Here is a 22,278-nt window from a genome sequence, read left to right as displayed (position 1 = left end):
AGCCCGGTGTGCTAAACCAGCCCCAGGTATGGACAGGGTGGATGGCAACAAGCTTTTTCCAAGAGTGGGGGTGTCAATTACAAGGGGTCACGATTTCAAGGTGAGAGGGGGAAAGTTTAAGGGAGATGTGCGTGGAAAGTTTTTTTACACAGAGGGTGGTGGGTGCCTGGAACGCCAGCGGAGGTGGTAGAGGCGGGCACGATAGCATCATTTAAGATGCATCTAGACAGATATATGAACGGGCGGGGAACAGAGGGAAGTAGATCCTTGGAAAATTGGTGACAGGTTTAGATAAAGGATCTGTATCGGCGCAGGCTGGGAGGGCCGAAGGGCCTGTTCCTGACCTGTAATATTCATTGTTCTTCACAAGTCCTGAAAGACGTGCTTGGTAGATGAATTGGACGTTCTGAATTCTCCCGCAGTGTACCCGAACAGGCGTCGGAGTGTGGCGACTGGGGGATTTTCACAGTAACTCCATTGCAGTGTTAGTGTAAACCTACTTGTGGCAATAAAGATTATTATTATTCTTCAAGACCCTCACTCTCACTAAGCTATCGATTTTCAATCAGCGTTTCCTGGGACCCAAGGTTATTCTTTTATAAATTTAGCGCACCCAATTCAGTTTTTCCAATTGAGGGGCAATTTAGCGTGGCAAATCCACCTACCCTGCACATCTTTGGGTTGTGGGGGCGAAACCCACGCAGACACGGGGAGAAAATGCAAACTCCACACGGACAGTGACCCAGAGCCAGGATCGAACCTGGGACCTCGGCGCCATGAGGCAGCAGTGCTAACCACTGCGCCACCGTGCTGCCTTAGGACACAAGGGTTTGGCGAGCATCCTGAAGGCTTCTACATCATTTTCAGGTCATGTGAACATTGTACCAAATTCTACAAGATATATTGTTCTTATATATAATTAAAAATTCATTAAAGATTTTTGCATTTTCATTCAATTGTTCAATAGCGATTTAATTTATTTTCATTTTGTTTTGTAATATATATGAAGGAGAAGAGAGATAGAGAGAGGGTTAGGGTTCCATCAGACTTCAATGTATTATAAGGATTCCTCACCAATTAAAGGTCAAAAAGCACAGCACTAGACACTTGGTTTCCCCAATATTTTTAGAAAGTTTCCTCGTGTCATCTGTTGTGATGACTGACAGGTCGGCCTGGATTTTCCTGGGTCCTGGAAAAAGTGGCTACCAGGATCGGATTATGGGATTTTGGTGCCTGAGTTGTCACCAGCACATTATAAGGGTACAGGCTGATGTGGGTCTCGAACCCACACCCAGCACCCCCAACCTGGCTGGCTCCATTGCGGAGATAAGACACATCTCCCAGCCCTCCCGAGTTTTCATACCAGCTTTTCAAGGACTCGTGGTTCATGGCCCAAGAGGTACTTGTGAACCATAGTCTAGACGAGGGAACCTTTGGAGAGGTTCACAAGCTCTTACCCTGCCAATGCATGCCCCGATAGCCATCCCCCATGGCCTGTGTTACCCGCAAGACGTGAAAGGGGTTCCTCATACCTGTGGTAGGGCGATGCTGAGCTGTCGCTGGAGGGACTCTTTCTCGTGTCCGAGTTCTCGCAGGCGTAGCTGAGCCCCGGCTAGGCTCTCCTGGGTCTCCCGCAGGCTCTCCAATAACCGCTCGCGCTCGTTCAGCATGTTGACCATGAGCTGCTCAAAGTTGGCATCGTCCGACCCGTACTGAGAGCCCCGTCGGTTGTCCTCATTAATGGTCGGCATCACTTCGCACATCATCTTGCCCCAGTTAGACCATTGGAAACCTCGAGAGAGGTGGTAGCAGCCAGTGGCAGTGAGGGGAGAGGAGCCTCAGCTTGTGTCTCGGTGATGTGTGTGGGGGGGGGCGGGGGCAGGGGGGGGGAGGGGGGGAGGGGGGAGGGGCGGTACAGCAAATCCAGGCAGATTGGTGCTAAAAAACACAGAAACAATCAGGAAGAAAAAAAATAATGAAAAGAGATCCAAGATTATTAGCCTGATAGACACAAGATCAGAAATTCACTCAGTTTTACAAAGCAGAAGAAATGATTTACGGTTTCATAAGTTACTAAAACTCCTAAATATGTAAACGTGGGAATGTCACAGAAACTGTTCCCTGAACAAGGCTCCTGTGTCCCTCTTGCACTTCAACTGGCTGCTGGGATCGCCTCTTGCTCTGGCGGCCTGCTGTTGGCAAGGTTACTGATTGCTCCTTGCTGAACTTGGAAAATGGACGTACATCAACCATAGAAAGCCCCATAATCCTGGGGAGCTGCAGGTAAATACTCAGAGAATGTCTGCGTGTGCGTGTGTGTGTATATGTGTATGTCTTTTTCCATGTGTGTGTGTGTGTGTGTGTGTGTGTGTGTGTGTGTGTGTGTATACATGTATGAGATTTATGAGATCTTCGGTCTGTACCCAGTTTTAAAATGGCGGTAGACTGGAGGTTAAAAGTCCAAGTTCCTTTGCAACGTATCGGAAATCCCAAACTAGAATCCCCTCCCTCTGCCTCTCCCAACGCCACAATTCCCACCCTCTGCTTCTTTTAAGATACCAACTTGCATTCCCTTTGCATGTTCAACACAGTGAGGTGTTTTACAGGAGCATCACCAAGCAGATTTGACACCATGTCCGACTAGGGGCTTTGCACAGTAACTTCATTGAAGCCTACTTGTGACAATAAGCCAGTTTCATTTCATTTTCATTTCATCAGTCCATAAGAGAGTAATTCAGGAGTTTGGTAATAGCGGGGAAGTGAAATGAAATGAAATGAAAATCGCTTATTGTCACAAGTAGGCTTCAAATTTCATTTCATTTCATAAGGAGTCATAAGGTCAGTTTGGACCAAGAGGTGGGCTTTAAGGAGCAGGGGTGGGGGAATGTTGGTGGTGGGAGGTTTAAAGTAGAAGGTTCCAGAGATTGTGTCCAGGGGTAGCTGAAGACACAGCTGTCAACGGTGGAGCAATGGAAATCCGAAACGTAAACAAGTTGCATACAATCTTACGAATTAGGAGCAGGAATAGCCCATGCGGCCATCCCGAGGAAGCTCCCGGTTGATCTGATCGTGACTTCAACTCCACATTCCTGCTGACCCCCAATAATCTTTCACATCCCCCGCCCCCCGCCCCTCGTTAATCAAGTACCCATCCAGCTTGGCCTTCAAAATATTCAACGGCTCGGATTCCTCGGCCGTTCAAGGAAGAGTTTCAGAGACTCACGACCCTCTGAGAGAAAACATTTCTCCTCATCCCCATTTTAATGGAGTGCGCCCCTTCTTTTCAAACAGGTCAGAATGGGCCCCTAAATGCTCTCCATCAGACCATCACATAAAGCCAGGCCACACTCTTCTCGGCATTCAGATTTAGCCACCCTAGAACAGAGGTTACAGCAACAGCAATGTGATATGATGACCAGAAAACCTGTTAATAGGTGTTAACTGAGGGGCAAACGCGGTTGCGGCGATGCACTGCTAAGCTCGGCACCTCCCGTTCCAACGGACTTTTGGGCTCTTATCGGGAGCCCCAACGGAATTTTTTTTCGACCCAACCCAGTGTGAGGTGACGAAGGAAGGAGTCCCCCCGGGTGTGGATGGAAAGGAGCGGCGGTAGTGGCCAGATTGCGGAGGATCCTTTGGAGCAGCGGCAGAGAAGAGAAGGGAGAAGCAAGATGGCGGCCGATGGAGCCCAGATGGTATGGGGCCCGGATCAGCAGGAGTTTCTCCGATGATGTGTGGAGGAGCTCAAGAAAGAGGTGCTGGCGCCGATGTTACTGGCAATCGAGGGACTGAAGGAAACACAAAAGGTCCAGGCAATGGAGCTCCGTGGAGTGAAGGCAAAGGCAGCCGAGAATGAAGATGAGATACAGGGCCTGGTGGTAAAAACGGAGATACACGAGGCACTACACAAGAGGTGCATAGAAAGGCTGGAAGCCCTGGAGAACAGCTCGAGGAGGAAAAACCTACGGATTTTAGGTCTCCCCGAAGGGACAGAGGGAGCTGATGCTGGGGCGTATGTGAGTACGATGCCCCATACACTAATGGGAGCTGAGGCCCCAACGGGCCCCCTGGAAGTGGAGGGAGCGTACCGGGTCCTCGTGAGAAGACCAAAGGCAGGGGAAACACCAAGAGCAATAGTGGTGAAGTTCCATCGCTACAGGGACAGGGAGATGGTCCTGAGCTGGGCTAAGAAGGCACGGAGTAGCAAATGGGAGAACGCGGTGATACGTGTGTATCAGGACTGGAGTGCGGAGGTGGCGAGAAGGAGGGCGAGCTTTAACCGGGCCAAGGCGGTGCTCCATAGGAAGAAAGTCAAATTTGGGATGCTGCAGCCGGCGCGACTGTGGGTCACGCATCAGGGCAAACACCACTACTTCGAGACGGCGGAAGAGGCATGGACATTCATTCAAGAAGAGAAACTGGACTAGATTTGAGAATTTGATGTTCGGAGAGAGGCAGCGAGGTGGTGGTACAGAAATGTAAAGTGGGGAAAGGGGAGGGCTACTGTATAACAATGTTGGACGGGGAATTTTTCTCCCCCCGATTTGGGGGGGGGGGGGGGGGACACGAGGAAATGTGGGCGCCGGTGGGAAAAAGGGACAGGGAAGGGGAATGAGGGAACTGCGCCATAAGGGGCGGGGCCGAGAGGAAAGCGCAGGCATTTTCCCGCGCTATGGAAATTATAGCGGGAAAAGGGGCGCAGGAAGGAAGTGAGCCTCACACGCAGGGAGGTCAAAAAATGAACGGGGGAAGCCGAGGTCAGCCAGAGTTAGCTGACTTCCGGAAGCAATATGGGAGGAGTAATCAAGCTAGAGGATTAACTGGGTTGCTGCTGCTGAGTGTAAGGGGGAGCTGGTACGAGATGAGGTGGTCGGGGCGGGAGGGCGCCGTCTGGGGGACAGACGGGTGCGTGGGACCTGGCCTAAAAAAGGGGATGGCTAGTCAACGAGGGGGGGGGGGGGGTGAATGGCCCCCCAATCACGTGGAATGTGAGAGGTTTAAATGGGCCGATTAAGAGGGCACGGGTGTTTGCGCACTTAAAGAGACTGAAGGCGGACGTAGTCATGCTCCAGGAGACGCACCTGAAGTTGGCGGATCAGGTTAGACTAAGGAAAGGGGGTGGGACAGGTATTCCACTCAGGGTTGGACGCGAAAAACAGAGGGGTGGCAATATTGGTGGGGAAACGTGTATCATTCGAGGCTAAGAACATAGTGGTGGACAGTGGGGGCAGATATGTGATGGCGAGTGGCAGACTGCAGGGAGAGGCGGTTGTGCTGGTGAATGTATATGCCCCGAATTGGGATGACGCGGGATTCATGAAGCGAATGCTGGGACGTATCCCGGACCTGGAGGTGGGAAACTTGATAATGGGGGGGGACATTAACACAGTGCTGGACCCAGGGCTAGACCGGTCCAGATCCAGGACCGGGAGAAGGCCGGCAGCGGCCAAGGTGCTTAAGGGATTTATGGAACAAACGGGGGGAGTGGATCCGTGGAGATTCACCAGGCCGATGGGTAAAGAGTTCTCCTTTTTCTCCCACGTCCACAAGGTATACTCCCGGATAGACTTTTTCGTTTTGGGAAGGGCGCTGATCCCGAAGGTGGCAGGTGCGGAGTACTTGGCCATAGCCGTTTCAGATCACGCCCCGCATTGGGTGGATCTGGAACTAGGAGAGGAAAGGGAACAGCGCCCACTCTGGCGATTAGACATGGGACTACTGGCGGACGAGGGGGTATGCGGAAGGGTGAGGGGATGTATCGAACGATACCGGGAGGTCAATGACGATGGGGAGGTTCAGGTGGGGGTAGTATGGGAAGCGCTGAAGGCGGTGGTTAGAGGAGAGCTGATCTCCATCAGAGCCCACAAGGGGAAACAAGAGGGTAAAGAAAGAGAGAGAGATTAGTGGGGGAAATTTTGAGGGTGGATAAGAAATATGCGGAGGCCCCAGACGAAGGGCTATACAGGGAAAGACGAAGATTACAGACGGAGTTTGACCTGCTGACCACGGGAAAGGCAGAGGCACAGTGGAGGAAGGCACAGGGAATACAATGTGAATATGGGGAAAAGGCGAGCCGGCTGCTGGCCCAACAACTTCGGAAGAGGGGGGCGGCGAGAGAGATCGGGGGAGTTAGGGACGAAACGGGAAATATGGAGCAGAGAGCAGGGAAAGTGAACGAGGTGTTCAAGAACTTTTATGAGAGGCTATACAAGTCCCAACCCCCGGGCGGAAAAGAAGGAATGCTACACTTTCTGGACCACCTAAGGTTCCCGAGGGTGGAGGGGCAGGAGGTGGCAGGTCTGGGGGCGCAGATTGCAGTGGATGAGGTGATCAAAAGAATTGGGAACATGCAAGCAGGGAAGGCCCCGGGACCAGATGGGTTTCCGGTGGAATTTTATAGGAAGTATATGGACCTGCTGGCCCCGCTTTTGGCGAGAACCTTTAATGAGGCTAAGGAAAGGGGGATATTACCCCCGACAATGTCGGAGGCGACGATATCGCTAATCCTGAAACGAGATAAAGACCCGCTGCAGTGCGGGTCATACAGGCCCATCTCACTCCTAAACGTAGACGCCAAACTGCTGGCCAAAGTGATGGCGACAAGGATAGAGGATTGTGTCCCAGGGGTGGTACATTACGACCAGACAGGGTTTGTAAAGGGGAGACAATTGAATGCCAATGTACGAAGGTTGCTGGGGGTGATGATGATGCCCCCACCGGAGGGGGGCAGAGATAGTGGTGGCGATGGATGCAGAGAAGGCATTCGATAGGGTGGAGTGGGACTATCTGTGGGAGGTGCTGAAGAGATTTGGGTTCGGGGAGGGGTTCATTAGATGGGTCAGACTCTTGTATGGGGCCCCAATGGCAAGCGTCATTACAAACAGGCAAAGATCGGGATACTTTCGACTACATAGGGGTACAAGACAAGGGTGCCCCCTGTCCCCGTTACTGTTCGCATTGGCAATTGAACCATTGGCCATAGCGCTGAGGGATTCTAAGAAGTGGTGGGGGGGATGCTTAGAGGGGGAGAGGAACACCGAGTGTCGCTATACGCAGATGATCTACTGCTGTATGTGGCGGACCCGGTAGAGGGGATGCCAGAGGTAATGCAGATACTTAGGGAGTTTGGAGAGTTCTCGGGATACAAATTAAATATGGGAAAGAGTGAGCTTTATGTGATGCACCCAGGGAACAGGGCAGGGGGACAGATGCTCTGCCGCTGAGGAGAGTGGCAAGGAATTTTCGATACCTGGGGATTCAGGTGGCCAGGAACTGGGGAACCTTGCATAGACTTAACCTGATGCCACTGGTGGAGCAGATGGAGGAGGACTTTAAGAGGTGGGATATGGTGCCGCTGTCATTGGCGGGCAGAGTGCAGGCGGTTAAAATGGTGGTCCTCCCGAGGTTTCTTTTTGTGTTTCAGTGCCTCCCCATCCTGATCACAAAGGCCTTTTTCAAAAAAATAGACAGGAGTATTATGAGCTTTGTGTGGGCGGGAAAGACCCCGAGGGTAAAGAGGGGGTTCCTGCAGCACAGTAGGGACAGAGGGGGACTGGCACTGCCGAGTCTGAGTGACTACTATTGGGCCGCCAATGTGTCGATGGTCTGTAAGTGGATGAGGGAGGAAGAGGGGGCGGCGTGGAAAAAGCTAGAGATGGCGTCCTGTAAGGGAACGAGCCTAAAAGCGCTGGTGACGGCGCCGCTGCCGTTCTCCCCGAAAAGGTACACCACAAACCCAGTGGTGGTGGCGACCTTGAAGATCTGGGGGCAGTGGAGGCGACACAGGGGAGTGACGGGTGCCTCGGTGTGGTCTCCGATCAGGAGTAACCACAGGTTCGTCCCGGGGAGGATAGATGGGGGATTTCAGTGTTGGCAGCGAGCAGGAATTAGGAAGCTGAAAGACCTGTTTATAGACGGGACGTTTGCAAGTCTGGGAGCGCTAGAAGAAAAATATAAGTTGCCACCAGGGAATGCCTTCCGATACATGCAAGTGAGGGCATTTACGAGGCAACAGGTGAGGGAATTTCCGCAGCTCCCGACGCAAGGGATCCAAGATAGAGTGATTTCGGGGGCATGGGTTGGAGAAGGCAAAGTATCTGAAATATACAGGGAGATGAGGGACGAGGGGGAGGCGATGGTAGAGGAGCTGAAGGGAAAATGGGAAGAAGAGCTGGGGGAGGAGAAGGGCTATGGGCAGATGCCCCAAGTAGGGTAAATTCCTCGTCCTCGTGTGCCAGGCTTAGCCTGATTCAATTTAAGGTTCTACACAGAGCGCATATGACGGGAGCAAGACTGAGCAGGTTTTTCGGGGTGGAGGACAGGTGTGGGAGGTGCTCGGGAGCCACACTCACATGTTCTGGTCGTGTCCGGCACTGCACGAGTTCTGGGAGGGTGTGGCAAGAGTGATTTCAAAGGTGGTGGGTGTCCGTGTCAAACCAGGCTGGGGGTTAGCTATATTTGGGATTGCAGAAGAACCGGGAGTGCAGGAGGCGAAAGAGGCCGACATTCTGGCCTTTGCGTCCCTAGTAGCCCAGCGAAGGATTCTACTTATGTGGAAAGAAGCGAAGCCCCCGGGCGTGGAGGCCTGGATAAACGACATGGCAGGGTTCATAAGATTGGAACGAATAAAATTTGCGTTAAGAGGATCGGCTCAGGGGTTCACCAGGCGGTGGCAACCGTTCCTTGACTATCTCGCGGAACAATAATGAAAAGACAGAAAGGACAGCAGCAGCAACCCGGGGGGAGGGGGAGTATTATTTCGTGTTTTTGTCAGTTGTTGATATTTGCTTTTTCGTTTCTAGTTTGTTGTTAGTTCAATATATTATTTAAATAATGTTTAATGTATATTCCTTTGTCAAGCTGTAAAACCGGAAAATGTTTGTTTGAAAAATTTCAATAAAATATATATTTTTTTAAACTGAGGGGCAAACGTTCGCCTGGGGACAATTTCCCAACTCTTCTCAGAAAAGCAGCACCCAAGAGGGTTGGTTTAACATTTCGACCGGATTGAAGCCACGTGAAGTAGGATTAGAGACAGTTACCCGCTTTTCACAAAGTCCAGAAAGAAAAGAAAATGGCGAGAGGGCAAGGAGCGCAATGCTGCCCGAGACCCGTCAGCGCAATGCTGCCCGAGACCCGTCAGCGCAATGCTGCCCGAGACCCGTCAATCACTGACACGATACCCCGAAGGGGTGTAATTACAGGGAGTGCTGAACTTTCAGACGAGACGCTAAATTTGGGTGCTGCTATTCCAAGAAGCGCTGGGAAATTCTCCCCAGGCTAACATTCGCCCCTCACCACCTAGTAACAGGTTTACAGGTTTTTATATCACATTGCTGTTTGTGGGAGCTTACTTTTCCAAAAATGGCTGCTACATTTCCCACAACAGTGACTTGACTTTTAAGAGTGCTTCATTGGGATGTCCTGAAAGGTGCTACACAAACGGGCTTGTTCGTTCTTTGAGGGAACAGCTGCTGTACCATAACTATCATCGGAAGCCCTTTGCCAGTGAAGGGGAGGGGAGGGGAGAGAGGGGAGAGAGGAACTCAGCCAGTGTTCCAGTTCCTAAACATTTTCTAATGACCCCAAATTCCCAAGTGTGAATAATGAGCAAGGCTAGCCGTGATGCCCTTAGCAGTCGAATGAGACACAGGCCTCCCAACCCATATCCCAGCAACAACCTCAGGTCAATTGAAGAACTAGCAACCAGATAGTACAGAATACTACCAAAAGTTGTCATGTAGGAAAGAGCGAAGCCAATTTGCACACAGAAAGATCCCAAAAGCAGCAATGCAATGAGTGACCAGATTATCCAACCTTGGATTGATGTTAGCTGAGGGATAAATATTGGCCAAGGCATCTGTCGTGTTGGGTGTTCCGATGCACAAATGATCCAACACGGCTGTAGATGGTACAACTCTGTTTTATTGTCTTAACAATGACAACTACTAACTGCTGGCTTGGGTACGTGCTTCACCAGCTAACCTGTGGACCCAGCCCTATCACTATCTTAGTGAGGCACTCAGCACATGGTCTATGTCTGAGTGGCGCGCTGTGAGCTCTGTGCTCTGAGCTAGCTCCTGGTAGAATGAGCGGGAACTGTGGTGTTCCCTGTTTTATAGTGCGTGTGCTCTCACTGGTGATTGGCTGCGATGTTATGTGTGTGCTGTTTGGTCCAACTGCCTGTCCATCAGTGTGTGTGTGATTGCACCATGATATGCTGATGTGGATATCATGACAGCGTCAAGGAGAGCTCGCCTTCTATCCATGAGATCTTTGACATCCGTCCAAGAGGGCAGACAGAGCTCAGTTTAACATCTCATCCAAAAGGTTGTACCTCCCAACAATGCAGCACTCCTTCAGTGAACCAAAGGTGTTGCCTAGACTTGCGTGCTCAAGATCCTGGAGTGGGACTTGAGCCCAGAATTGGGAGAGAAGAGGGGAGAGGAGAGAAGAAGAGGGGAGAGGAGAGAAGAAGAGGGGAGAGGAGAGAAGAAGAGGGGAGAGGAGAGAAGAAGAGGGGAGAGGAGAGAAGAAGAGGGGAGAGGAGAGAAGAAGAGGGGAGAGGAGAGAAGAAGAGGGGAGAGGAGAGAAGAAGAGGGGAGAGGAGAGAAGAAGAGGGGAGAGGAGAGAAGAAGAGGGGAGAGGAGAGAAGAAGAGGGGAGAGGAGAGAAGAAGAGGGGAGAGGAGAGAAGAAGAGGGGAGAGGAGAGAAGAAGAGGGGAGAGGAGAGAAGAAGAGGGGAGAGGAGAGAAGAAGAGGGGAGAGGAGAGAAGAAGAGGGGAGAGGAGAGAAGAAGAGGGGAGAGGAGAGAAGAAGAGGGGAGAGGAGAGAAGAAGAGGGGAGAGGAGAGAAGAAGAGGGGAGAGGAGAGGCAGAGAGACGGGTGAGGTGATTTTACACACGTTCAGCTCGAGTTCCTGCTCTCTGGGACAGGCTTACCAACCTACCGAGCTGCTGATTCTGGACACATTTATCTTCCGATCACACTCTGCACCTCAGAAACGCTCAACCGAAATAATCATCGTGTCTGCAACCATTCAAGGCGGCGGCTCACCACCACCTTCTCAAGGGCAATTAGGGAGGGGCAACAAATGCTCGGGCCAGCCAGCGCCACCCATACCCTGTGAAGGAATACTGGAAATCTGTCATTTTTGTATTTTTTTCCCCGGCAATCGATGATAGTTTACCTTTATGTTCCAGATTTATTAATTGCATTTAAATTGCACCACCTGGGAATTTTTATGTTATTGCAAAATTATGCTTTGTTTGCAAACTATCTGAAAGAGCATTACAAACATTTCAAAATGGCCATCACACAAAGTGCAATAATATTCAAGTTTTCTATGTAGATCTTGTCGCCCTCTTATCAGAAAAGTTACAGATATTCCACCAGGTGGGATTGGAATTCATGGACCCAGCGCATTAACCTGGCCCTCTGGACTACTAGTTCAGTGACATAACCACTGCACCATCAGCTCCCCAAAACGTAGTACAACTGCTCCACACAAGCCTTCTCCCACCCTATAGCATTGCATCCTCTCAGCACAGCCTGCTATTCCTTTCCCAAACATGTGTTTATCCAACTTCTCCTTAAATACGTCCATGATCCAACTGTGGCAGCGTGTTTCACATTCTCACCCCTCTCTGGGTAAAGGAGTTTCTCCTGAATTCCTTATTGGTGACTAGCTTATATTTATGGCCCCTGGTTTTGATCTCCTCCACACTTTCTCCATCTTATCAAAACCGCTTTATAACTTTAAAAGGCTTGATCAGGTCCCCCTCAACCTTTGCTTTCCCAGAGGAATAAAGAGCCCCAGAGTGTTCACCTCTCTCAATTGTTAAGTAATGGGTTAAGAGACATTCCAATTAGTTGTCTCATTTATGTTAAGTATCCAATAATTGACACTGATATGTAAAGGGGCTTCAGGTGGCCTTTGTGTCAGGTGATGTAAGGATAAGAGTTTTGTGCAGTCGGTTAAAGTAAAATAAAGGTGTTTGTGGAAAAGGAACAGAACCTTTGACTCTTTATACAACAGCAGCTAAACATCTAACATCGATAGCTCTAATCTTAGATTTACAAGGATGATACTTTCTCATTATTTTCTCCAGGGAATGGGAGGCACGGTGGCACAGTGGTTAGCACTGCTGCCTCACGCCGCGAGGTCTCAGGTTCGACCCCGGCCCTGGGTCATTGTCTCCCAGTGTCTGCGTGGGTTTCACCCCCACAACCCCAAAAAAAAAAATGTGCAGGGGAGGGTAAATTGAGCACGCTAAATTTCCCCTTAATTGGAAAAGAATTTGGATTCTCTAAATTTGGTATTAAAAAAAATATATATTTTTTTTTTCTCTCCAAGACCTTTATATCCTTCTGAAAAGACCACCAAAAATGACTACTGTTCTCCAGGTGTTGTATATCGAAGGTTCTATATAAGATTCCCTATTTTGCAAGAGCTTTCTTTGCGCAGCTTATGGCCTGGAATTCGAAGTTTAGGAATCACGACGTTTACTAAATGCAGTTACAGGAGGAAGTCTTCTAACACCAGGTCACAGTCCAACAGGTTAGTTTCACATCACTAGCTTTCGGAGCACTGCTCCTTCCTCAGGTGAACTCAGTTTGCATATTCGCCCCCACAACCCAAAGATGTGCAGGGGGGGTGGATCGGTCACGCTAAATTGCCCCTTAATTGGAAAACTGAATTGGGTACTGTAAATTTTTTTTTTTTTAATTATTATTTTGTCGACTTCTATCAGGTCGCCCCTCAACCTCCATCGTTCCAGTGAGGACAAAACCGAGTTTATCCAAACCTCTCCTCGTAGCTAATGCCCTCCATACCAAGCAACATCCTGGTGAACCTCTTCTGTACACTCTCCAAAGCCTTCACATCTTTCTGGTAATGTGGCGACAGGAATTGAACAGTCTGCAAGAGGAGAGTGCAGCGAGGGAGAAACAGATTGCTGCACTGGCCTCTGATCCCTTTCTTTTAGAAGCTCCTTCCTCGCAAAGTCCTGCAAGTCTACAGAGCAACTGTGCGGCCACGAATACAGTATATTCATTGCCCTCTGGTGATACGATGCCTTCTGCCTTTCGCCAGCCACACAAACCACGTGTGAACCACAAGCAGCACACAAACCACAGGTCACACACGACGCACCACGAACCACATATATCGGTGAGACACGGACACACGACCCACACACACAAACACGACCCACACACACACGCACACACTGATGCGAGATCTACCAATGCACTACCGTTGAAAAACTGCCACCCTCAGAAGACACCATCTGTCTGCTCTCTGCTCAACTGTGTTTTTTCTGCAACACCGGGTTAGGTGCTGTATTCACGTCAGCTCGCAACCGGTGTGATTCCAAAACTCTTCTGGAAAAGTCATGCAATGGGCCGAGAGAAACGGGGAAGTCGAGTGGCCCGGGGGTGGGGGAGGTGCAATCTAAAACCCAAATAATGTGAGAAAACACTGAAGAAGCAATTTGTTTCAGAAAATTCTGACCAAAGTGTCAGGCAAGGAGAGGGTCAATCAGCCCCAGGTCAGGCACACAGGTGTGGAGGGAAAGGAGATGGGAGGCTCAAGGCCCAGTGGAGGGAACAGGGCAGGGTTGTTGAGTAGTTGGTTTAACAGCGAACAGGCCGTGGTAACCAGGGCCTCTGCAGGGACCACGGTGTTGGGGGCAGAGGTACCAACAAAAGAACAAAGAACAAAGAAATGTACAGCACAGGAACAGGCCCTTCGGCCCTCCAAGCCCGTGCCGACCATACTGCCCGACTAAACTACAATCTTCTACACTTCCTGGGTCCGTATCCTTCTATTCCCATCCTATTCATATATTTGTCAAGATGCCCCTTAAATGTCCCTATCGTCCCTGCTTCCACTACCTCCTCCGGTAGTGAGTTCCAGGCACCCACTACCCTCTGCGTAAAAAACTTGCCTCGTACATCTACTCTAAACCTTGCCCCTCTCACCTTAAACCTATGCCCCCTAGTAATTGACCCCTCTACCCTGGGGAAAAGCCTCTGACTATCCACTCTGTCTATGCCCCTCATAATTTTGTATACCTCTATCAGGTCGCCCCTCAACCTCCTTCGTTCCAGTGAGAACAAACCGAGTTTATTCAATCGCTCCTCATAGCTTATGCCCTCCATACCAGGCAACATTCTGGTAAATCTCTTCTGCACCCTCTCTAAAGCCTCCACATCCTTCTGGTAGTGTGGCGACCAGAATTGAACACTATACTCCAAGTGTGGCCTAACTAAGGTTCTATACAGCTGCAACATGACTTGCCAATTCTTATACTCAATGCCCCGGCCAATGAAGGCAAGCATGCCGTATGCCTTCTTGACTACCTTCTCCACCTGTGTTGCCCCTTTCAATGACCTGTGGACCTGTACTCCTAGATCTCTTTGACTTTCAATACTCTTGAGGGTTCTACCATTCACTGTATATTCCCTACCTGCATTAGCCCTTCCAAAATGCATTACCTCACATTTGTCCGGATTAAACTCCATCTGCCATCTCTCCGCCCAAGTCTCCAGACAATCTAAATCCTGCTGTATCCTCTGACAGTCCTCATCGCTATCCGCAATTCCACCAACCTTTGTGTCGTCTGCAAACTTACTAATCAGACCAGTTACATTTTCCTCCAAATCATTTATATATACTACAAACAGCAAAGGTCCCAACACTGATCCCTGTGGAACACCACTGGTCACAGCCCTCCAATTAGAAAAGCATCCCTCCATTGCTACCCTCTGCCTTCTATGGCCTAGCCAGTTCTGTATCCACCTTGCCAGTTCACCCCTGATCCCGTGTGACTTCACCTTTTGTACTAGTCTATGTGACTTCACCTTTTGTACTAGTCTACCAACACACAAAAAGAGACAAATGTACCAAGGGTGCTAACACAACCTTAAAAAAAAAAAAAAAAAGGGTCCTGGTTTGAGACAATGCGGGAATGTGGGGGAATGCACAGGGAGTAACTTAACTTGGCATCATTTGGGGGGGGGGAAAATCCCCTCTTAATAGACATCACGGCAGCACACGTGGCTAGCACTGTGGCTTCACAGCGCCAGGGTTCCAGGTTCAATGTCCCCGCTGGGTCACTGTCTGTGCGGAGTCTGCACGTTCTCCCCATGTGTGCGTTGGTTTCCTCCGGGTGGTCCGGCTTCCTCCCACAGTCCAAAGACGTGCTGGTTAGGTGGACTGGGCCGTGCTAAATTGCCCTTGGTGTCCAAAGATGTTAGGAGGGGTTATTGGGTTACGGGGATAGTGGGGGCTTAAGTGGGTCGGTGCAGACTCGATGGACCGAATGGCCTCCTTTTGCACTGTATGTTCTATGAACACACAAAAAAAGAGACACTTTACCAAGGGTGCTAACACAACCTTAAAGAAAAAGGGTGCTGGTTTGAGACAATGTGGGGAGGTGGGGGAATGCACAGAGAGTAACTTGGCTTCTTTGGGGGGGGTGGGGGAAGTTTTATCCCCTCTTAACCTCCAATTCTTTGCTCACAAAAGCAAGAGTGGCTATGGGGTGGGAGGACAATGATACACACACGGTTAACCTCGTGTATTTGGAAGCAGGTTAGTCACTGCGGTTCTGCCCAAAGCCAATGGGCTTTTGGCTTCCTCTCCAAGTTTTCCATTTCTATTGGAGGCAAGACTATTAAATCCCACCCTTTGTGTGATCGACGGTGGAAAATCCAACTTCATTTCCCATTTTGGGGAAATCGGAGGAGAGGTGAAAATGAAAATCAAATTGAGCTGCACGGCGGCACAGTGGTTAGCACTGCTGCCTCACAGCTCCAGGGACCCCGGGTTCAATTCCGACCTTGGGTCACGGTCTGTGCGGAGTCTGCACTTTCTCCCAGTGTCTGCGTGGGTTTCCTCCGGGTGCTCCGGCTTCCTCCCACAGTCCAAAGACGTGGTTAGATGTGGACATGCTAAATTGACCCATAGTGTCCAATGGTTACGTGGGGTTACGGGGTAGGGCAGGGGATTGGGCCTAGGTTGGGTTCCTTCGGAGGGTCAGTGCAAACCTGATGGGCCGAATAGCCCCTTTAATCCCTTGTTCTCCTGAAACAGTGGGAAGGCTCCAAAACCAAACTCCAATCATCCCAGATGATTCCTTGCTCCCATTCTCTGGTCAGTTACATGCGTGACCTCAGAGATCTCACTGTCACCCATGTGATCCTTTACACATAGAAGCCACAGAACCCCATAGTGCAGGAGGCCGCCATTCAGCCCACTGAGACTGCACCAACCCTCCAAAAGAGCACCCCACCTCGGCCCAGTCCCCCGCCCTATCCCCGCAACCCCACCTAACCTGCACACCTTTGAACACTAAGGGCCAATTTAGCGCGGCCAACCCAGTTAATCGGCACGTCTTTGGACACATTTCTTCTGCTCTCATTCTGCCCTTCAAACCAGCTGTATTTCAATACGACTGTGGCTAATCTTCAACCCAAACTCCACTTATCCCTCCACTTCCTACGTCACTCGATCTCAAAGATCTGGCTATCGCAGTCCTGAATATATTCAACGTTGGAAGCATCCACAACCCTCTGGTGTACAGAATTCCAAAGGTTCCCAATCCTTTCAGTGAAACGGGGTGGGATTCTCCGACCCCCCCCCCCCCCCCCCCCCCCCCCCCCCCCCCCCCCGACGTGTGTTCCTCAGCGGTACGTCGTTCTCTGGCTGCGGGATTCTATCTTCCCACTGCTTGTCAATGGGATCTCCCATTGAAGCCCCCCCCCCCCCCACGCTGCCGGGAGATGTGCTGCCAGCTGGAAAAGACATTCCCAACACTGGGTGCCCTCAGTACGGAGTAAGGAAGAGTGCCACTAAAACGGCAGGTTATAATTAATGATTAACAAGCCAATGACAGAAGGTGAGCCAATTGTGTCAGCCACGGCTCAGTGGGTAGCACTCTCACCTCTGTGTCATCAGGTTGTGGGTTCAAGTCCCACTCCAGGACATCAAGATTGGAGGTTCAGTGCTGAGGGAAGTGTTTAACTTTGGGAGATTGGAGATTAGACCCAAGCTCTGTTTACCTGCTCAGATGGAGAGATAAAGCCACTATTCTGAAGAAGCGGAAAGGAATTATCCCCAGACCCCGGGGCAATATTTATCCCTGAATTTGCATCTCAAAAAAAAAAACTGATCATTATCAGAAGTGTTACATGTGGGATCTTGCTGCGGGCATATAATCTGTTGTGTCGGACATCACAACATTTCCAAAGTACTTTATCGGCTGTAAAACTCTGTCAGACCAATTCAGTCGTGAAAGGCACGATATAAATGCACATTTCCTTTTTGAAAGTGACTCGCCCAAAAATCTGAAGGGCTGTGAAACCCCCTTTCGTTTTTGTATAAAATCTAAATAGGATGCAGCAGGTGGCCGTGGATTAAATGGAGTAAATATATCCTGGCACTTGCAGACATTTTGTTCCTTCAACATGGCCATCAGATTGCAATGAACGCCATTCTCCCTATCTTTACCGAACTTCTGATATTGGAGGATTACCAAATATTGATGATACTGTTTAGAGGGAGCTTTACTCTGTATCTAACCCCATGCTTCACCTGCCCTTGGAATGTTTAATGGGACAGTGTAGAGGGAGCTTTACTCTGTATCTAACCCCGTGCTGTACCTGTCCTGGGAGTGTTTGATGGGGACAGTGTAGAGGGAGCTTTACTCTGTATCTAACCCCGTGCTGTACCTGTCCTGGGAGTGTTTGATGGGGGACAGTGTAGAGGGAGCTTTACTCTGTATCTAACCCCGTGCTGTACCTGTCCTGGGAGTGTTTGATGGGGACAGTGTAGAGGGAGCTTTACTCTGTATCTAACCCCGTGCTGTACCTGTCCTGGGAGTGTTTGATGGGGACAGTGTAGAGGGAGCTTTACTCTGTATCTAACCCCGTGCTGTACCTGTCTTGGGAGTGTTTGATGGGGACAGTGTAGAGGGAGCTTTACTCTGTATCTAACCCCGTGCTGTACCTGTTCTGGGAGTGTTTAATGTGGACAGTGTAGAGGGAGCTTTACTCTGTATCTAACCCCGTGCTGTACCTATCCTGGGAGTGTTTAATGGGACAGTGTAGAGGGAGCTTTACTCTGTATCTAATCCCGTGCTGTGCCTGTCCTGGGAGTGTTTGATGGGGACAGTGTAGAGGGAGCTTTACTCTGTATCTAACCCCGTGCTGTACCTGTCCTGGGAGTGTTTGATGGGACAGTGTAGAGGGAGCTTTACTCTGTATCGAACCCCATGCTGTACCTGTCCTGGGAGTGTTTAATGTGAAACCCCCTTTCGTTTTTGTATAAAATCTAAATAGGATGCAGCAGGTGGCCGTGGATTAAATGGAGTAAATATATCCTGGCACTTGCAGACATTTTGTTCCTTCAACATGGCCATCAGATTGCAATGAACGCCATTCTCCCTATCTTTACCGAACTTCTGATATTGGAGGATTACCAAATATTGATGATACTGTTTAGAGGGAGCTTTACTCTGTATCTAACCCCATGCTTCACCTGCCCTTGGAATGTTTAATGGGACACTGGAGAGGGAGCTTTACTCTGTATCTAACCCCGTGCTCTACCTGTCCTGTGAGTGTTTGATGGGGACAGTGTAGAGGGAGCTTTACTCTGTATCTAACCCCGTGCTGTACCTGTCCTGGGAGTGTTTGATGTGGACAGTGTAGAGGGAGCTTTACTCTGTATCTAACCCCGTGCTGTACCTGTCCTGGGAGTGTTTGATGGGGACAGTGTAGAGGGAGCTTTACTCTGTATCTAACCCCGTGCTGTACCTGTCCTGGGAGTGTTTGATGGGGACAGTGTAGAGGGAGCTTTACTCTGTATCTGACCCCGTGCTGTACCTGTCCTGGGAGTGTTTGATGGGGACAGTGTAGAGGGAGCTTTACTCTGTATCTAACCCCGTGCTGTACCTGTCCTGGGAGTGTTTGATGGGGACAGTGTAGAGGGAGCTTTACTCTGTATCTAACCCCGTGCTGTACCTGTCTTGGGAGTGTTTGATGGGGACAGTGTAGAGGGAGCTTTACTCTGTATCTAACCCCGTGCTGTACCTGTTCTGGGAGTGTTTAATGTGGACAGTGTAGAGGGAGCTTTACTCTGTATCTAACCCCGTGCTGTACCTATCCTGGGAGTGTTTAATGGGACAGTGTAGAGGGAGCTTTACTCTGTATCTAATCCCGTGCTGTGCCTGTCCTGGGAGTGTTTGATGGGGACAGTGTAGAGGGAGCTTTACTCTGTATCTAACCCCGTGCTGTACCTGTCCTGGGAGTGTTTGATGGGACAGTGTAGAGGGAGCTTTACTCTGTATCGAACCCCATGCTGTACCTGTCCTGGGAGTGTTTAATGTGAAACCCCCTTTCGTTTTTGTATAAAATCTAAATAGGATGCAGCAGGTGGCCGTGGATTAAATGGAGTAAATATATCCTGGCACTTGCAGACATTTTGTTCCTTCAACATGGCCATCAGATTGCAATGAACGCCATTCTCCCTATCTTTACCGAACTTCTGATATTGGAGGATTACCAAATATTGATGATACTGTTTAGAGGGAGCTTTACTCTGTATCTAACCCCGTGCTGTACCTGTCCTGGGAGTGTTTGATGGGGACAGTGTAGAGGGAGCTTTACTCTGTATCTAACCCCGTGCTGTACCTGTCCTGGGAGTGTTTGATGGGGACAGTGTAGAGGGAGCTTTACTCTGTATCTAACCCCGTGCTGTACCTGTCCTGGGAGTGTTTGATGGGGACAGTGTAGAGGGAGCTTTACTCTGTATCTAACCCCGTGCTGTACCTGTCCTGGGAGTGTTTGATGGGGACAGTGTAGAGGGAGCTTTACTCTGTATCTAACCCCGTGCTGTACCTGTCTTGGGAGTGTTTGATGGGGACAGTGTAGAGGGAGCTTTACTCTGTATCTAACCCCGTGCTGTACCTGTTCTGGGAGTGTTTAATGTGGACAGTGTAGAGGGAGCTTTACTCTGTATCTAACCCCGTGCTGTACCTATCCTGGGAGTGTTTAATGGGACAGTGTAGAGGGAGCTTTACTCTGTATCTAATCCCGTGCTGTGCCTGTCCTGGGAGTGTTTGATGGGGACAGTGTAGAGGGAGCTTTACTCTGTATCTAACCCCGTGCTGTACCTGTCCTGGGAGTGTTTGATGGGACAGTGTAGAGGGAGCTTTACTCTGTATCGAACCCCATGCTGTACCTGTCCTGGGAGTGTTTAATGTGAAACCCCCTTTCGTTTTTGTATAAAATCTAAATAGGATGCAGCAGGTGGCCGTGGATTAAATGGAGTAAATATATCCTGGCACTTGCAGACATTTTGTTCCTTCAACATGGCCATCAGATTGCAATGAACGCCATTCTCCCTATCTTTACCGAACTTCTGATATTGGAGGATTACCAAATATTGATGATACTGTTTAGAGGGAGCTTTACTCTGTATCTAACCCCATGCTTCACCTGCCCTTGGAATGTTTAATGGGACACTGGAGAGGGAGCTTTACTCTGTATCTAACCCCGTGCTGTACCTGTCCTGGGAGTGTTTGATGGGGACAGTGTAGAGGGAGCTTTACTCTGTATCTAACCCCGTGCTGTACCTGTCCTGGGAGTGTTTGATGGGGACAGTGTAGAGGGAGCTTTACTCTGTATCTAACCCCGTGCTGTACCTGTCCTGGGAGTGTTTGATGGGGACAGTGTAGAGGGAGCTTTACTCTGTATCTAACCCCGTGCTGTACCTGTCCTGGGAGTGTTTGATGGGGACAGTGTAGAGGGAGCTTTACTCTGTATCTAACCCCGTGCTGTACCTGTCCTGGGAGTGTTTGATGGGGACAGTGTAGAGGGAGCTTTACTCTGTATCTAACCCCGTGCTGTACCTGTCTTGGGAGTGTTTGATGGGGACAGTGTAGAGGGAGCTTTACTCTGTATCTAATCCCGTGCTGTGCCTGTCCTGGGAGTGTTTGATGGGGACAGTGTAGAGGGAGCTTTACTCTGTATCGAACCCCATGCTGTACCTGTCCTGGGAGTGTTTAATGTGGACAGTGTAGAGGGAGCTTTACTCTGTATCTAACCCCGTGCTGTACCTGTCCTGGGAGTGTTTAATGGGACTGTGGAGAGGGAGCTTTACTCTGTATCTAACCCCGTGCTGTGCCTGTCCTGGGAGTGTTTGATGGGGACAGTGTAGAGGGAGCTTTACTCTGTATCTAACCCCGTGCTGGACCTGTCCTGGGAGTGTTTGATGGGGACAGTGTAGAGGGAGCTTTACTCTGTATCTAACCCCGTGCTGTACCAATCCTAAGAGTGTTTCATGGGGACTGTGTAGAGGGAGCTTTACTCTGTATCTAACACCGTGCTGTGCCTGGCCTGGGAGTGTTTGATGGGGACAGTGTAGAGGGAGTTTTACTCTGTATCTAACCCCGTGCTGTGCCTGTCCTGGGAGTGTTTAATGTGGACAGAGTAGAGGGAGCTTTACTCTGTATCTAACCCCGTGCTGTACCTGTCCTGGGAGTGTTTAATGGGACAGTGGAGAGGGAGCTTTACTCTGTATCTAACCCCGTGCTGTACCTGTCCTGGGAGTGTTTGATGTGGACAGTGTAGAGGGAGCTTTACTCTGTATCTAACCCCGTCCTGTACCTGTCCGGGAGTGTTTGATGGGGACAGTGTAGAGGGAGCTTTACTCTGTATCTAACCCCATGCTTCACCTGCCCTTGGAATGTTTAATGGGACAGTGTAGAGGGAGCTTTACTCTGTATCGAACCCCATGCTGTACCTGTCCTGGGAATGTTTAATGGGACAGTGTAGAGGGAGCTTTACTCTGTATCTAACCCCGTGCTGTGCCTGTCCTGGGAGTGTTTGATGGGGACAGTGTAGAGGGAGCTTTACTCTGTATCTAACCCCGTGCTGTGCCTGTCCTGGGAGTGTTTGATGGGGACAGTGTGGAGGGAGCTTTACTCTGTATCTAACCCCGTGCTGTACCTGTCCTGGGAGTGTTTGATGTGGACAGTGTAGAGGGAGCTTTTCTCTTTATCTAACCCCGTGCTGGATCTGATCTACGAAACCGAGATACTAACAAGTGTAAAAAAAATAGAAAAAAAACTTTTCATCCCCAAAATGTGGCACCTTTAACCCTGATGATTATAAATATTCATCCAATAAATATACATTAAACAATAAACAAACTTTGGAAAAGCCGAGAACAGCCAAGGATGGAAGGAAGGGGAAAAACCAAACAGTCAGATGG

General features: G+C 49.8%; 1 protein-coding gene across 6 annotated transcripts in view; it reads right to left on the bottom strand.

Annotated features, from left to right (window-relative positions):
• The window catches only part of LOC140403999 (liprin-alpha-3-like), a 185,493-nt gene that overhangs the window by 147,919 nt on the left and 15,296 nt on the right, over positions 1-22,278 (bottom strand). For all 6 annotated transcript variants that reach the window (XM_072492330.1, XM_072492332.1, XM_072492331.1 and 3 more), the window contains exon 2: positions 1,533-1,938. In XM_072492330.1, the coding sequence (XP_072348431.1) occupies positions 1,533-1,766 (234 nt within the window). In that variant the 5' untranslated portion in view covers positions 1,767-1,938. The remainder of the gene's footprint in view (positions 1-1,532; positions 1,939-22,278) is intronic.

The sequence above is a fragment of the Scyliorhinus torazame genome, chromosome 29, assembly GCF_047496885.1.
Source record: "Scyliorhinus torazame isolate Kashiwa2021f chromosome 29, sScyTor2.1, whole genome shotgun sequence".
Lineage (NCBI taxonomy): Eukaryota > Metazoa > Chordata > Chondrichthyes > Carcharhiniformes > Scyliorhinidae > Scyliorhinus > Scyliorhinus torazame.
The sequence above is the reverse complement of the archived record's forward strand: the minus strand, read 5'-3'. Positions and strand labels throughout refer to the sequence as shown.